Raw genomic sequence first — 15,612 nt, 5'->3', positions numbered from 1 at the left:
ATCAGGACCACTCAGCTGTGGAGGAGGGGAGGGTGGTCTCTGATAGGAGGAGGGGAGGGTGGTCTCTGATAGGAGATGGTGAGGGTGGTCTCTGATGGGAGATGGGGAGGGTGGTCTCTGATAGGAGGAGGGGAGGGTGGTCTCTGATAGGAGGAGGGGAGGGTGGTCTCTGATAGGAGATGGTGAGGGTGGTCTCTGATGGGAGATGGGGAGGGTGGTCTCTGATGGGAGATGGGGAGGGTGGTCTCTGATGGGAGATGGTGAGGGTGGTCTCTGATAGGAGGAGGGGAGGGTGGTCTCTGATGGGAGATGGGGAGGGTGGCCTCTGATAGGAGGAGGGGAGGGTGGTCTCTGATAGGAGATGGTGAGGGTGGTCTCTGATAGGAGGAGGGGAGGGTGGTCTCTGATAGGAGGAGGGGAGGGTGGTCTCTGACAGGAGGGGGGGAGGGTGGTCTCTGATAGGAGGAGGGGAGGATGGTCTCTGATAGGAGGAGGGGAGGGTGGTCTCTGATAGGAGGAGGGGAGGGTGGCCTCTGATAGGAGGAGGGGAGGGTGGTCTCTGATAGGAGGAGGGGAGGGTGGTCTCTGATAGGAGGAGGGGAGGGTGGTCTCTGATAGGAGGAGGGGATGAGAGAATAAGAAGATGAAAGGATGAGAGGGGATGAAGAGATGAGAGGAGATTAAGGGATCAGAGAATGACGGGATGAGAGGATGAGAAGATGAAAGGATGAGAGGGGATGAAGGGATGAGAGGAGATTAAGGGATGAGAGGATGAGAGGGGATGCTGAGTGTGTAAACTTGCAGCTCTGAGAGGTGGAGGGCAGAGAGCCAACACTGTGGTGAATCTCTGTCTGTCCCCCCTGCCCTCCTCCAAGATCTCCTTTCCTCTCTGTCTCCTACCTCCTCTCTGTCTCCTACCTCCTCTCTGTCTCCTACCTCCTCTCTCTAATTTCCTCTCTCTCAAGCCCTCCTCCTATCTTCATCTTTCTCTCCTTTAATCTCTATCCTCCTTCCTCTAAGCCACTGTCCCTTTTTTCTCTGTAGGTTTATCAAGAAGGAGGGAGAGAGGAAGAGAAATTTGGGGTGGTGAAAGAAGAGAGGAGAGAAAAAGAGGGATATGAGGAAGTAGGATAGTGAGATAGTACCCCCTAGCTGATGCAGAGGGGGAGGGGGTTGGAGCTAAAGAGATTAAACTGAATCATCTCTTTAAAGTGATGACCTTTAAAAACACACTTGACTGGACATAGCCATGCACCCAGGACTAACATGTGTGCACCGTGTGTGTACATGAGTGACTCACACATGCACAGGCACTCACACACACACAAGAACACACCCACACACAAACATACTGATGAAAATATGTCTGTCTCTTTTTGGTTTCTGTCTGCTTACCCCCCCCCCCCCCCTCTCTCTCTCCTTCTCCTTCTCTACCTCTCGCCCTCTCTCCATTTCTCCCTCCTCTCTCCCTTCCTCTTTCTCTCCCTCCCTTTCTCTCCCTCTCTCTCCCTCTCTCTCCCTCTCTCTCCCTCTCTCTCCCTCTCTCTCCCTCTCTCTCCCTCTCTCTCTTTATCAGTGTTTTTCTAGTTGTCAGAGTTTCTCTCTCTCTGTAAGTCTCCACCTATGTTTCTACCCATCCTCATTACTGCTCTCTGGTGCAGCATGTGTGTGTGTGCAAGTTTGTGTTCATTAATGTATGCTACATGTGTGCATGTGCATGCACATCCAGATAGGTGTCTGTGTGTGTGTGTGTGTGTGTCTGTGTGTGTGTGTGTCTGTGTGTGTGTGTGTTGTGGTAACCACTGAGGTGAGCCGCATACAGTTTAAGCACAACAGGGGCAGAGGTCATGGTCAGATTAAAGGATCAGGGGTCAGATTAAAGGGTCAGGGTCAGATTGAAGGGTCAGATTGAAGGGTCAGATTGAAGGGTCAGATTAAAGGGTCAGATTGAACAGTCAAGAGTCAGGGTCTGACTCTCCTCCTGCTGAGGGCACCACACCTCATGCTGTATAGGGTTCACACATGTTGTCAACACGAAGCAGTTTCCTCATGACACAACCTGTGGATGATGCAACAGAAACAGACATCAAGTACGTCTGCCTGGTGTTTACCGGCCTGTACTAACCTGTGATGTTGGGTTAGTTAGGTGTTTACCAGCCTGTACTAACCTGTGATGTTGGGTTACTTTAGTGATTAACCTGTATGCATCATACTATGAAAACAAGATTTATTACAGTAATGACACTCCCATGTTATATATGTGTGTCTATACGTGTGTGTGCATTGTCATGTGTGTGTATCTGTGTATCTACCTGTGTGTGTGTGTTTGTATCTACCTGTGTCTGTGTGTTCACCTGTGTCTGTGTGTGTCTACCTGTGTGTGTCTACCTGTGTGTGTGTGTGTGTCAGGTTCCCTCAGATGAGTGGGGAGTGTTCCCGGGGGAGATCCCCTGCAGGAGGATGAGGAGTGGCAGCTACATCAAGGCCATGGGGGATGAAGACAGCGGGGAGGACAGCCCCCAGGCCTCACCTCAGACCCCAGCCCTCCCCCCGGCCTCCCCCCGGACCTCCGCCCTTGCCCAGAGAGACGCCTTCAGGAGGTCCGTCAGCATGGACCAGAGGTCCTGCACCCCTAAGTAAGGCTCAGTACTCACACAAACACACACACATACATACACACATACACACACATGCATGCACACATACAATAGCATCCACACACAAGCACATCCACACATCTCTTCAAGCACATCATCTCATATCTTAGTGTTTGTGAGTGTAAAGCAGCAGTGTGTGTTTCCAGGTCCTCCTGTCAGCAGTGTACAGACTCCCAGCCAAAGAGCCACGGTCGATCTCGTAGCTACACTCGCTCTCTCACCAGCTCACAGGTAGCACCCTCCACCTACGGTACTGTGTGTGTGTGTGTGTGTGTGTGTGTGTGTGAGAGAGAGAGAAAGAGAGAGAAAGAGAGAGAAAGAGAGAGAGGGAGGTAGGGAGGGAGGGAGATAGAGAGAGAGAGAGCTAACCCTGTGCTCTGTGTGTCCAGCTCGGGGCCAGTCTAAGCCGGCAGTTTGAGGTGGTGTGTGAGAGTATGTTTGGGGGGCCGGAGTCCCCCGCTGTGGAGGCCCTCGACCTACCCGGATCCTTCCGCACCCGTAGCCATAGTTACGTCCGCGCCATCCAGGCCGGCTGTTCCCAAGACGACGACTGCCTGTCTGTCTTCTCAATGTCGGGTCCTCAGGGAAGCTTAAAGAGCGGAGCTGGTGAGTTCATCCCTCTACCCTCCCTTCATCCCCCTCTCTCCTCCTCTACCCTCCCTTCATCCCCCTCTCTCCTCCTCTACCCTCCCTTCATCCCCCTCTCTCCTCCTCTTCCCTTTCTTCATCCCCCTCTCTCCTCCTCTACCCTCCCTTCATCCCCCTCTCTCCTCCTCTTCCCTTTCTTCATCCCCCTCTCTCCTCCTCTTCCCTTTCTTCATCCCCCTCTCTCCTCCTCTTCCCTCCTTTCATCCCCCTCTCTCCTCCTCTACCCTCCTTTCATCCCCCTCTCTCCTCCTCTTCCCTTTCTTCATCCCCCTCTCTCCTCCTCTTCCCTTTCTTCATCCCCCTCTCTCCTCCTCTTCCCTCCCTTCATCCCCCTCTCTCCTCCTCTACCCTCCTTTCATCCCCCTCTCTCTTCCTCTTCCCTCCCTTCATCCCCCTCTCTCCTCCTCTTCCCTCCCTTCATCCCCCTCTCTCTCCTGCACTTTCTTCTTCACTTTTCTTCTCCTCTCCTGCCCTCTACCTTTCACCTCACTTATCCACTCTCTCCTTCAATCCCTGTTATCTTTGCTCCCTCCCTCTCTCTCAGACTGATCCTGTCCACGGTATGTGTGTTCTACAGTACAATCGTTGCTGCTTTAGAGGGCTAATATTTCCTGGCTTAGACCTGCAAATCCCCCTGAGATGTATTAGAGCCTGTGAGAAGTGTTATATACACACACACACACACACACACACACACACATACAAACACACACACATACAAACACACGCACACACACACACACACACATACAAACACACACACACACGCACACATACAAACACACACACACACGCACACATACAAACACACACACACACGCACACATACAAACTCACACACACATTCACTGCAGGGAGCTTGTCTTTCTGGAGGCTCATCCCGTCTTGGAGACAGGCAGGTTGAAAATAAAGAACCAAGAAGAGAGAGAGAGAGAGAGAGAGAGAGTGTGAAAGAGAGAAGGAGTGAAGAAAAGGGTATATTTACAGTCTGCGTGCTCTCAACTTTTCGCTTTAATATTCCTCTCAGGTTTAATATTCCTCTCAGGAAATTGCTTTATCGTCTTAAAAAATGAGTAAAGTTAGCTCTAAGGAGAGTACCCTGACAGTCATTGCATCTGTGCCCCTCCTCTTTCTCCCTCTCTCTCCCTCTTTCTCCCTCTCTCCTTCTCTCTCCCTCTTTCTCCCTCTCTCTCCCTTTCTTCTTTCCTCTCTGAAAATGAAACCATCAAAACAAACCATACAGCCTCTATCTCTGAAATTGAGGATGTTGGTATGCTGAAAAACAAACATTTGCTCTTCATGACTTTATCTCTTTATCTATCTCCCTTTCCATCCCTCGTTCTCCATCTCCTTCCTTCCTTCCTTCCAGTTCTGTCCTACAGTAAGGCTCCACCCCTCCTCTGTTACATGTTGACTTGCTGTCCATAAAGTTTTCCCACCTGCCATTGGTTGAAATTCAAAATGTGTCTCTTGCCTCCCCTCTCCTCTCCCCTGCCTCTCCCCTCTTCAGTTTTCCCCAGCCGAAAGGGTGGCCCCCCTCCCCCCCTCCCCCCGCGCATGTCCAAGTCCTCCCTCTCTGTGCATGCTCAGAGCTCCACAGAGTCCACCCAGGATGCCTACTTCCAGAGCACAGGCCAGCCCCCACCCTCCCAGCCCCCACAGGCCCCCCAGGGCTCGGGGCCCAGACACCCCCGGCAGCACAGCAACTCGGTGGACCTGGGGGGCTCCGAGGGCCCCTCCTCCGGGCGGACGTCCAGGGCCGGAGCGGGTTACTACACATGTACCGCTCCACGCGGGGGACACGGCCGGCTACACAGCAACTCAGCAGAGAGTCTGGAGGGGGGGTCCAGGGAGCTGGTGCCCTACGCGGGCGGGGGGACCATGAGGAACAGGCACAGCGGCTCAGCTGACAGCCTGTTGGAGGGGCCGGGGGGCAGGGGGGGCAGGGGGGGAAGGGCTGGTGGCAGCCTGGGGAAGGCGTCCCTCCCCCAGAACAGCGTGGCCCTGTTCAGGTCTGGAGGAGGAGGGGCGGGGCAGGAGGACGGGAGAGGACACAGGTGGAGGCCGTCAATTGCTGTGCAGGTGAGGGGGGTTGAGGGGGGGGGGGGTGAGGGGGAGGGGGTATGGTGGGTTGCACTATGTGAACTGTACAGTCTGTCTAACAGGTGTTTGTGTGTGTGTCAGGTGGACAGCTCAGAGACCCTGTCAGACTCGGAGGCTGAGGGCCTGAGAGAGGTCCACTCTGTAGGGGTGCAGGTGGAGGACGACAAGAGGTACTGATCATCATCCTCACCCTTATCATCATCCTCATCACCCTCATCATCATCATCATCCTCACCCTCATTATCATCCTCACCTTCATCATTCTCACCCTCATCATCCTCATCCTCACCCTCATCTCCCTCACCCTCACCCTCACTATCCTCACCTGCATCATCATCCTCACCCTCATCATCATCATCATCCTCCTCATCATCATCCTCATCATCATCCTCACCCTCATCATCATCATCCTCACCCTCATCATCATCCTCACCCTCATCATCCTCATCATCATCATCATCCTCACCCTCATCACCATCATCCTCATCCTCACCCTCATCTCCCTCACCCTCACTATCCTCACCTGCATTATCATCCTCACCCTCATTATCATTCTCACCTTCATCATCATCACCATCATCCTCACCCTCATCACCATCATCATCATAGTACTCCTTACACACCATCATCCGAGTCAGTCATCATCATAATATACTCAGTCTAACTCCCCAGACATAACTAACTAACTAACCCTAACCCATCATCCGAGTCAGTCATCATCATAATATACTCAGTCTTTCGCTCTATTTCTCTCCCTCATTCTTTCGCTCTATTTCTCTCTAACGCCTGGGACACACTGGCTGCAAAGCGCTGCGAAGCGCTGAGATTGCCTGCGATCTGCAGCGATCGTTTTAGCAGCTGGTCAAATCTTTTCACTAAACGCTTGCAAAATCGGCTGCAGGATGATAAAATACACCATATTAGTTGATATATTTGAATAAAAAACTAGAAAAAAAGATTTTACAACATTAATTGTAGACTATGGTGAACATTTGTAAAAGAAAATACAATATTACTTTGGAGGCCTTCGTACTTACCGTACCAATATTCACCCTATATAAAACCTAAAAACTACACAATGTTGGTAACGAACGGCTGTTCCATGTGGTTATCCTGATAAAAACGAATGAAAATAAACGGATTGATCTGTTGAGCCAGCATGCCCGTAGTTGTTTTGTTTGTTTGAGAGAAACAAGTTGTCACGCGTTGCACGCAACACACACGCGTGCAGACATAGCCTACCGAGAGAGAACCCCCAAGTCGATTTAAAAAATCTGCGAGAAATTCAAGGAGATGGACGCAGTACCGGTCCTAGCACATTTGGCGCCCTAGGCAAGATTTATCACCAGCACTCCCCCCCCCCCCGGGAGTGCAAATCGGGGTAAATTAACACATTAAGGTTATCATGTATAACTTTTCCTGTATCTCTATTTCTATAACACTTACCCATCTCCTCTTCCTCTCTTTCTATAACCTCTCTCCTCTCTCTCTCTAAATGCTCGCTATATCTCCTCTTGTGTCTCCTTCTAGGAGGGCTCGTTTCCGCCGTTCCAACAGTGTCACGGCGGCCGTGCAGGCAGACCTGGGCCCAGAGGGGGCCTTCCTTCTGGGCCCCCCCCTCCAGGACAGGGGCCTTCAGTTCAGCTGTTCCTTCCAGAGGCACTCCTCTGAGCCAGAGTCGGCCGGCCAGTACGCAGAGTACCAGCGTACAGTGCACACTCAGGGCCAGTGGGCCTACCGAGAGGTGAGCAGACTGGAGGGGCTGGGGGGGCTGGGGGCCTACCAAGAGGTGAGCAGACTGGAGGGGCTGGGGGGGCTGGGGGCCTACCAAGAGGTGAGCAGACTGGAGGGGCTGGGGGGGCTGGGGGCCTACCAAGAGGTGAGCAGACTGGGAGGGGCTGGGGGGGCTGGGGGCCTACCAAGAGGTGAGCAGACTGAAGGGGCTGGAGGGGTTGAGGGGGCTGGGGTGCTGGGGTTCTACGGAGAGGTGAGCAGACTGGAGGTAGGCTTCCATATATTATAGCAATTATCTCCTCTCATCTTCTTTCTCCTTTCCTCCTCTCCTACTTCCCCTTCTCTCTTCTTCTCCTCCTCACCTCCAGGGAGGCTACTCCCCAGACTCCTGCCCCCCCCTGCACCCCCCCCTGCCCCCGCGTGCCCACTCCCCCCTGCCTCTCCTGTCCTCCCTGGAGGGCCCTGGCAGCGTGCCTGACTCCACCCGTGCCTCGCCCTGCCCCCGTGAGGGAGAGATCTTCCTGCGCCTGCTGCAGACGGAGGTGGAGAGGATGGAGGGATGGTGCCAGAGCATGGAGCGAGAGGCGGAGGACAACAAGCTGCCAGAGGAAGGTGGGTGGAGAACAGGTGGAGAGAAGAATCGGAGAAATGGGTGAGAGAGGGAGGGTGAGGCACTGTAGCAGGAGGGACGAACTGAAGCAGGATGAATGGAGGGAGGAAGGGATGGATTTCTGAATACTTCCTGGTTACTTCCTACTTCCTGTCCCCTTCCTGTGCTGTGTGTAGTTCTGGAGCAGATCAGGAGTGCCGTGGGCGCTGCCCAGATGCTCATGTCTCAGAAAGTCCAGCAGTTCTTCCGCCTGTGCCAACAGAGCGTGGTGAGTGAGTGTGTGTGAGCGTGTGTGCGTGCGTGTGTAAGTGTGAGTGAGTGGGTATGTGGATATCAGAGATCCAAATCAAAGCTTCAAATACATTTAAATCAACTCCCCCTCCACCCCCGTCCTCCCCAGGACCCGTCTACATTCCCCCTCCACCCCCGTCCTCCCCAGGACCCGTCTACATTCCCCCTCCACCCCCGTCCTCCCCAGGACCCGTCTACATTCCCGTCCCCATCCCCCCAGGACCTGGCTGCCTGCTGGGACCTGCTGCAGCTCAGCATGGACGACGTGTGTCTGCAGTTCCAGGACCTCCAGAGACTGAAGGACTCCGGCTGGAAGCTGCTGCCCGACAAGAAGGTGAGTGGGTTGGGTTAGGGTTAGGGTGCCGGGGTGGTGGCAGCCCTCTTCCTCTTCCTCTCTCAGCCCTCCTCCTCTTCCTCTCTCAGCCCTCCTCCTCTTCCTCTCTCAGCCCTCCTCCTCTTCCTCTCTCAGCCCTCCTCCTCTTCCTCTCTCAGCCCTCCTCCTCTTCCTCTCTCAGCCCTCCTCCTCTTCCTCTCTCAGCCCTCCTCCTATTCCTCTCTCAGCCCTCCTCCTCTTCCTCTCTCAGCCCTCCTCCTATTCCTCTCTCAGCCCTCCTCCTATTCCTCTCTCAGCCCTCCTCCTATTCCTCTCTCAGCCCTCCTCCTCTTCCTCTCTCACCCTTTCTCCTCCTCATCCTCCTCCAGATAAAGTTTAAGCAACAAAATGGCTCCTGAATGGAATTGTTTGTAGATGTTTGGTCGATACAAGGCCTTCAACCAGCTTTGCTGCTTCTTTTTTCAATGTTTACATTATTATACTATTTAAATGTACCAGCATGTCTCAAACTGGGGATGATCTGGTAATAGTGGTGTGTGGTATAGAGAAATGAGACTTCAGTATGGGCATTAACATTTATATACAGTATCTTTAAATATGATTTAGAACTATTGAATCGTTTAAATAATTCCATGACATATCAGTATCACTGAAGTGGAATGTCTATATCAGTTCCAGTCAGTTAGTAGACGTGTTTGTGTGTGTTAACAACCAGGTCCTTCTATGAAACCCTAACCCAACCAGGTCCTTCTATAAACTAACTCTGGTCTTTTTCTTCCACTTCTCCATCTGTCGTGTTCATTTTCATGCTTTGATCCATATTCATCCATATTCAATCCTGCCCTTGTCCGGAAATGTGTTGTTTTAATTTTAAATATAATTATATAATAATATATAATTAATAATATATGGTTTTCCTCTGTGTGCAAACAAATCTAACACACCCCTCCCTGTCATGGCCTTGTTATACATTTATGACATCATAATCCCCTTTTCATTTATTACATAATTATCACTCCTCCTTTTACATTTATGACATCATCAACCCCTTTCCATGTATGACATCATCATCACCCCCCTCTCCATGCATTACATCATCCTCACCCCGCCTTTCATATGTATGGCATCATCATCATCCTCTTTCCATTTATGACATCATCGCACCTCTGCCCGCATAACAGGATGACAATAAGCCACCTCCTCCGTTACCTAAGAAACCGCTGGGTGGGGTGGGAGGCGGCCTGCGTGCGGACAGTGTGGGGGCAGGGCTGCTGGTGCCGAGGGGCGGGGCCGGGGGCGGGGCCAGAATCCTGCCCTTGAAAGAGAAGTCTCTGGACTTGCCAGATACACGCAGAAGGCTGCAGACCAAGAGGGCCGCTTCCTTCAGACAGAACTCAGCCACGGAGAGCGCTGACAGTATCGAGATCTTCATCCCAGAGGCCCAGACTAGGCTGTGAACGGACTGGGCCTCTCTCTCTCTGTCTCTCTTTGTCTCTCTGTCTGTCTCTGTCTCTCTCTTAGTCTCTTGCTCTCTGTCTCTCTGTCTCTCTGTCTGTCTGTCTGTCTCTCTCTCTCTCTCTCTCTCTCTTAGTCTCTGTCTCTCTAACTGTCCACCTACTTTTTCTCCTATCTACCTCTTCCTACTAGAATCATCCCCCATGACTCATCCTTCCTCTCGCCCTCCATGTTCCTGCTACATCTGATCCCCCTGTTTGGCCAGTGCTGGTGAAGCACATGGACCAGGCAGTTCCAGTACTCACCTTGAATCACAGAGACAAACTTCAGAAACCATCATGGAGACAGTTAGCCTGACACCCGACTTTAATCCCTCTGAATCAGACAAAGTAGAGGAAGAGAGGAGAGGCTGGTGGGAGGAGTCTAGTGCACGTGGCATGAGTGTGTGTGTGTTCCTCGTAGTGGTGCTCCTGCAGAGGAAACAAGTGCTCCAAAAGGAACTGTAGAACACGGTTCGATATTGACATCTGTTATTCACAGGTTGGTCTGAACACTATCAAAACAGACACAACAGATGACCCCAGATTAACCTTGACTGTATTTTCATAAGAGGGACTTTAAAACAAAGTATTTGGAACAGACACATCCTCTGTGGGATGCAGGTGATGCAGACTCAGTATTCAGACAACAGAAACCAGTCTGCAGTGAAACCCCAGTCAGTGCTTGTCTACCGAAGGATGTACTGTCGACCTCTCCTCTGAGTGAAGCATCTCTTCCTAACCCTGACATTCACTTCTCTGTGTGTGGACTCTATCAAGCTCTTTGAAGGCTGAAGGCATGTGTGTTTTCACACGCAGCTGGCATGGCCCAGTGGAAGTGTAGCGTAGGTGTGCAGATCTGACAGCCAGAGAGCATCATAAGCAGAATCCTGTCATGTTTGCTTTTAACATCTTTCTGATGTTGAACCTTTTAATGTGGATGAGTGGGATGGGGGGCTGAAGGCTGTTTTTTAAGCGCTTTGAGACTTTACAGACTGGGTTCTGTCTTTCACTGTCAGACAATGGCGCCCCCATGTGGCCAACTGGTTCCTGCTGGGCCCTGAGCATCACGAGAGGTGGTTGTGCCTGGTCCCCTGCCAGTTACAGATGTAGATACAGATGTATCTGTGTACTTGTATACGACAGATATACATTCTTATGAACTCGCACTGGATCACCTGGTCAGCTCCAGATCATCCAGTGTAACACTCAACAATACACCCAATCAGAGCAGAGAGGAATCTCAACAACATCTGCAGAGGATTTGTTTGCTCCCCTCCCTTCACACCCCTTTCCTCTCCTCTAACCCTCTCTCTTCTCCTCTCCTCTAACCCTCTCTCTTCTCCTCTCCTCTAACCCTCTCTCTTCTCCTCTCCTCTAACCCTCTCTCTTCTCCTCTCCTCTAACCCTCTCTCTTCTCCTCTCCTCTAACCCTCTCTCTTCTCCTCTCCTCTAACCCTCTCTCTTCTCCTCTCCTCTAACCCTCTCCTCTAACTCTCTCTCCTGTCCTCTCTAACCCTCTCCCCTCTAATCCTCTCTCCTCCCTTCTCCTCTCCTCTAACTCTCTCTCCTGTCCTCTCTAACCCTCTCTCCTCTAATCCTCTCTCCTCCCTTCTCCTCTCCTCTAACTCCCTCTCCTCTCCTCTAACCCTCTCTCCTCTAATCCTCTCTCCTCCCTTCTCCTCTCCTCTATCCCTCTCTCCTGTCAATTGTGTGACCCAAACAGGGGAATCCACTCCAGTTCATCCCCATAGGGGCACAGACAACCTCCTATGTATTATATTAGAAGATGAATCCTCCCTCCAGAACTACAAAGCTGGTAAAAATGAAGCAGGATGATCCTGTGTGTGTTTGGCTCACATGGTTTACTATAGGAGCAGTAACAATGGAATTATTGATGAGTTGGTTGCCGTTAAAAAAGAGGTTTGTGTGCACTCTTGTTTGTGAGTGCCATTTTCCATCTTGTTTTGTCTCCAAGGAGATGGTATGGTATGTTTCTCTAAGCATAGTACAGTAGCATGATCCAGCTGTAGTCCCATTGTAGTTTATACTTTTGACAATTTCATTTTAAAGACACTGTATGTGTGTGTGTGACAGAGAGACAGTGGCAAAAACGTGAAGCTCAATAAAAATACAAAAAACAACAACATATAAACCCTAATCCTCCATTTAGAAAAAAGACAGAATCTCACAAGCATGACTTGGCTTTTTTTCTAAATATTTGAAATGGACTGTAATGAAAATGAAATATTTTAATGGGAGATGTATATTTTATAACGTTATTTACATTTATAGAGTAGTAGAGATGAAGAGTACAATATATATGTACAGTACAAAGAGAATCTATAATGTGAAATACAGTATTATGAACTATACGTAGCATCGTGTAATATTACTACTATGTGGCATATTCAGACGCTGTACATGTCCTCATCAGACAGATGATGATCACAGGGTACAAACTGGAGAGAGAACTCTGCCAGGTAACACTCGCTCTTTACACTTTACCTGGCCCTCTCTTCTCTCCCCCTCCATCTCTCTCTCTTCCTCATCCCCCCCCTCCCTCTCTTATCCTTCTATGAACTAACTCTGTGTGCCTAACCATGTGTGGGCTTCATTTGATCTATACAGCTTTATGCATTATATAGATTATACAGACATGTGCATTATCTCAAGAGAATTTATATTGTGTTTTACATTTTACTGTATTAACTAAAACTCTTCTTACATATAATCACTTTATTCCACATACTCTTTCTCTCTCTCTCACACAGACACTCACACACACACACCCCCACACACACACGCACATGCACACACACTCTTTCATGTACTGGAGGTTAGAAGAATACAGAGAAGCCTGCTGTATGGTGTTTCAATGTTGCATGCTTTATATCGTATCCATGATACAGCCATGTGAAATATTTAGTCCATCTATCAACGATACACTAACATTCTCTTTACTTGAAAAACTGTTTAATGAAGTATCTCCAGAACAGGGATGCTCGGGGTTTATCTGGTCGATAGCCTCCGTTAGCCTACAGACTCTGATCTTTTATACTGCTACCTAGAGCTGTTCTAGCTTCTATTGATCACACACACGTCCACACATGGACACAAACACGTTCACACATGCACATACATGCACACACATATTTATGTGAACATTGCATCTGAACTTAAAATGCCACCTTGAGATCCCGTGTCGAAAAGCTTTTTCAGAGTTGTGTGAGACAACCCTCTTGAATCAAGCACAAACAGCTGAGTCACTGTGAACAACTTTAGTCCCTCTGACAGGACTGCCGTGGAGGGATACTAAGAGAGGTAAACAGGCCTCAGTTTGGTATCCATCCACTGACTGTTTTCTTTCTCCTTGATCTTTCTTTTTATTATTTCAAACTATTTAATAATGGGAGATGGCTAAACACAAGTGAGTTGTGGTGTTGTTAGCAATGTAGTTTGTTAGTGGCCATCTTGCCTTTTACGAAGGAAACACGTTTTTCTTTCCATGGGCGATTGTGGTTGCCATACAAACGTTGTTCTACAAAGTTGATGAACATTGTTGACTGTAGGGCTGTTTTTTTTTGGTCTTTCCTTGGGGTCACCACAGCACTCACAAACACTCAGAGACATTTTTGAACAGAAGGACAATCCCAACGTTCTGGAACAGAAGGACAATCCCAACGTTCTGGAACAGAAGGACAATCCTAACATTCTGGAACAGAAGGACAATCCCAACGTTCTGGAATAGAAGGACAATCCCAACGTTCTGGAACAGAAGGACAATCCTAACATTCTGGAATAGAAGGACAATCCCAAACCCGCCGTAGTACCTCAACCTCTCGCCCAGGTTCTACAACACAAGCATGGAGCCTTGGTAAAGTATTCTAGAAGTGAGGGGCACAGTCTCAGAGTAGCCTGTCCTAACCCTGCATCCTGGAGAGGCCTATAGTCACACTGAGCCCAAAACCAGTATATCGCCAGTATCTCCTAGACTTGTAGTGACAAGACTGTAGTCACAGGTGGAAGTGTTCAGTGGTAGCGTGTGTATGATGTAGCATGGACCGTCCACACAGTAACCTTGGCTCACATGGACCCGTGTGGGCTTGTAGACAACAACAGAGTAATTACTGTGTAATTACATATTTACTAATCACCCTTATGTTTAACTACATGTAAATATTATGTTGCCAATGGACGTTAATCTTACCAATATGACATAGAACAATTATTAGTATTATTAGTATAATTATTAGTCCTACTACTTATTATTGCCATTGCTGTCATTATTCTGAATAGTATTGTAATTTAAATTATATGGGAACCTGTAATCAAGGGCGTGTTTTGTGTCCAGTTAAAGTAGCCTTTTCTAGGGAGATCACTTTTTGGCTGCAACTGTAGAGGGAGGAAGAAATGGTGACTGTGTATGGCGTCAGGGGAGACAGACAGACAGGCTGACAGACAGAACGCTCAGCTCGTCCACGGTATGCCGTTTTACTCAGACTCCGTTACTTCCGGTCTTGGAGGAGGTAGAACCAGTCTCCTCCCAGATTCTCAGTAGTATTTATATAATGTAGCAAAAACAAACTCTTCTATTTCCACTTTCCCTTTCTCTCTCTTGGTGTCTCCTGTCCTCCCCCAGCCGGCTGCAGGTTTCACACAGAGACTGTTCTTTGGAGTTAAAATATGTCCGTTTCATGTTCATTTTTTATACGAGTTTGACTCTGTGTCAAGCTAGGACATGTGCTCACCAAACAGTATCTGTGTCTTTTATGTTGGTCTGAAAATTGATCATCTGACTTTTACTTTTGTTTTGTAAAGTGGAGTGACAGGAGGATATAGCAATAGTGATGCCATAGTGAAGAACCTGTTTAAGCCACCAATGGATGCACAGATGCATGAAAAAAAAAACATCCTGATTGGTCGAGAGTGCTCCAGAGGGGGTGGCCTGAAGATGTGCCAACCAATGAGAGAGAGTGTAGCACAGTTAAACTATTAATCATAATTATGTTTGGTGTCTTGTGTATATCGCTTTCTTTTGTACATATATAAAGATATTAATTTATTGATCAATGTTTACTGAGATAGATATGTAGAAATCACTGCTAGCTGAAACCAGAGAAATGGCACACTGTGATGTGGTTTACCCAACACAGAATGTATCCCTGGCAACCGTTGTCCAACATTTTCTAATGGCTTCTATTATTACTATTAATATGATTATTATAAAGCTATTTTTAGCGAGTGAAATGAAAAAGGATACGTGTTTGTCTTTGTCTTTCTTCAAGCCCTGAATCCAGTATGACCTGACTCCTACATCAGTATGACTCCTACATCAGTATGACCCCTACATCAGTATGACCTGACCCCTACATCAGTATGACCTGACTCCTACATCAGTATGACCCCTACATCAGTATGACCTGACTCCTACATCAGTATGACCCCTACATCAGTATGACCCCTACATCAGTATGACCTGACCCCTACATCAGTATGACCCCTACATCAGTATGACCTGACCCCTTCATCAGTATAACCCCTACATCAGTATGACCCCTACATCAGTATGACCTGACCCCTTCATCAGTATGACTCCTACATCAGTATGACCCCTACATCAGTATGACCTGACCCCTACATCAGTATGACTCCTACATCAGTATGAACCCTACATCAGTATGACCTGACCCCTACATCAGTATGACTCCTACATCAGTATGAACCCTACATCAGTATGAC

At 49.1% G+C, this 15,612-nt stretch overlaps 1 protein-coding gene across 1 annotated transcript in view; it reads left to right on the top strand.

Annotated features, from left to right (window-relative positions):
- dlgap3 (discs, large (Drosophila) homolog-associated protein 3) overlaps window positions 1-9,914 on the top strand; it is a 74,648-nt gene extending 64,734 nt beyond the window's left edge. Inside the window, exons 4-13 of the mRNA XM_047018753.1 lie at window positions 2,410-2,636; window positions 2,804-2,888; window positions 3,047-3,263; window positions 4,816-5,387; window positions 5,490-5,578; window positions 6,939-7,152; window positions 7,511-7,754; window positions 7,929-8,020; window positions 8,231-8,377; window positions 9,559-9,914. Coding sequence (XP_046874709.1) covers window positions 2,410-2,636; window positions 2,804-2,888; window positions 3,047-3,263; window positions 4,816-5,387; window positions 5,490-5,578; window positions 6,939-7,152; window positions 7,511-7,754; window positions 7,929-8,020; window positions 8,231-8,377; window positions 9,559-9,834 — 2,163 coding nt within the window. The 3' untranslated portion in view covers window positions 9,835-9,914. The remainder of the gene's footprint in view (window positions 1-2,409; window positions 2,637-2,803; window positions 2,889-3,046; window positions 3,264-4,815; window positions 5,388-5,489; window positions 5,579-6,938; window positions 7,153-7,510; window positions 7,755-7,928; window positions 8,021-8,230; window positions 8,378-9,558) is intronic.
- The last annotated feature ends 5,698 nt before the right edge of the window (window positions 9,915-15,612 follow it).

Source organism: Hypomesus transpacificus, chromosome 4, assembly GCF_021917145.1.
Source record: "Hypomesus transpacificus isolate Combined female chromosome 4, fHypTra1, whole genome shotgun sequence".
NCBI lineage: Eukaryota > Metazoa > Chordata > Actinopteri > Osmeriformes > Osmeridae > Hypomesus > Hypomesus transpacificus.
This window is presented reverse-complemented; position numbering and strand designations above follow the sequence as displayed.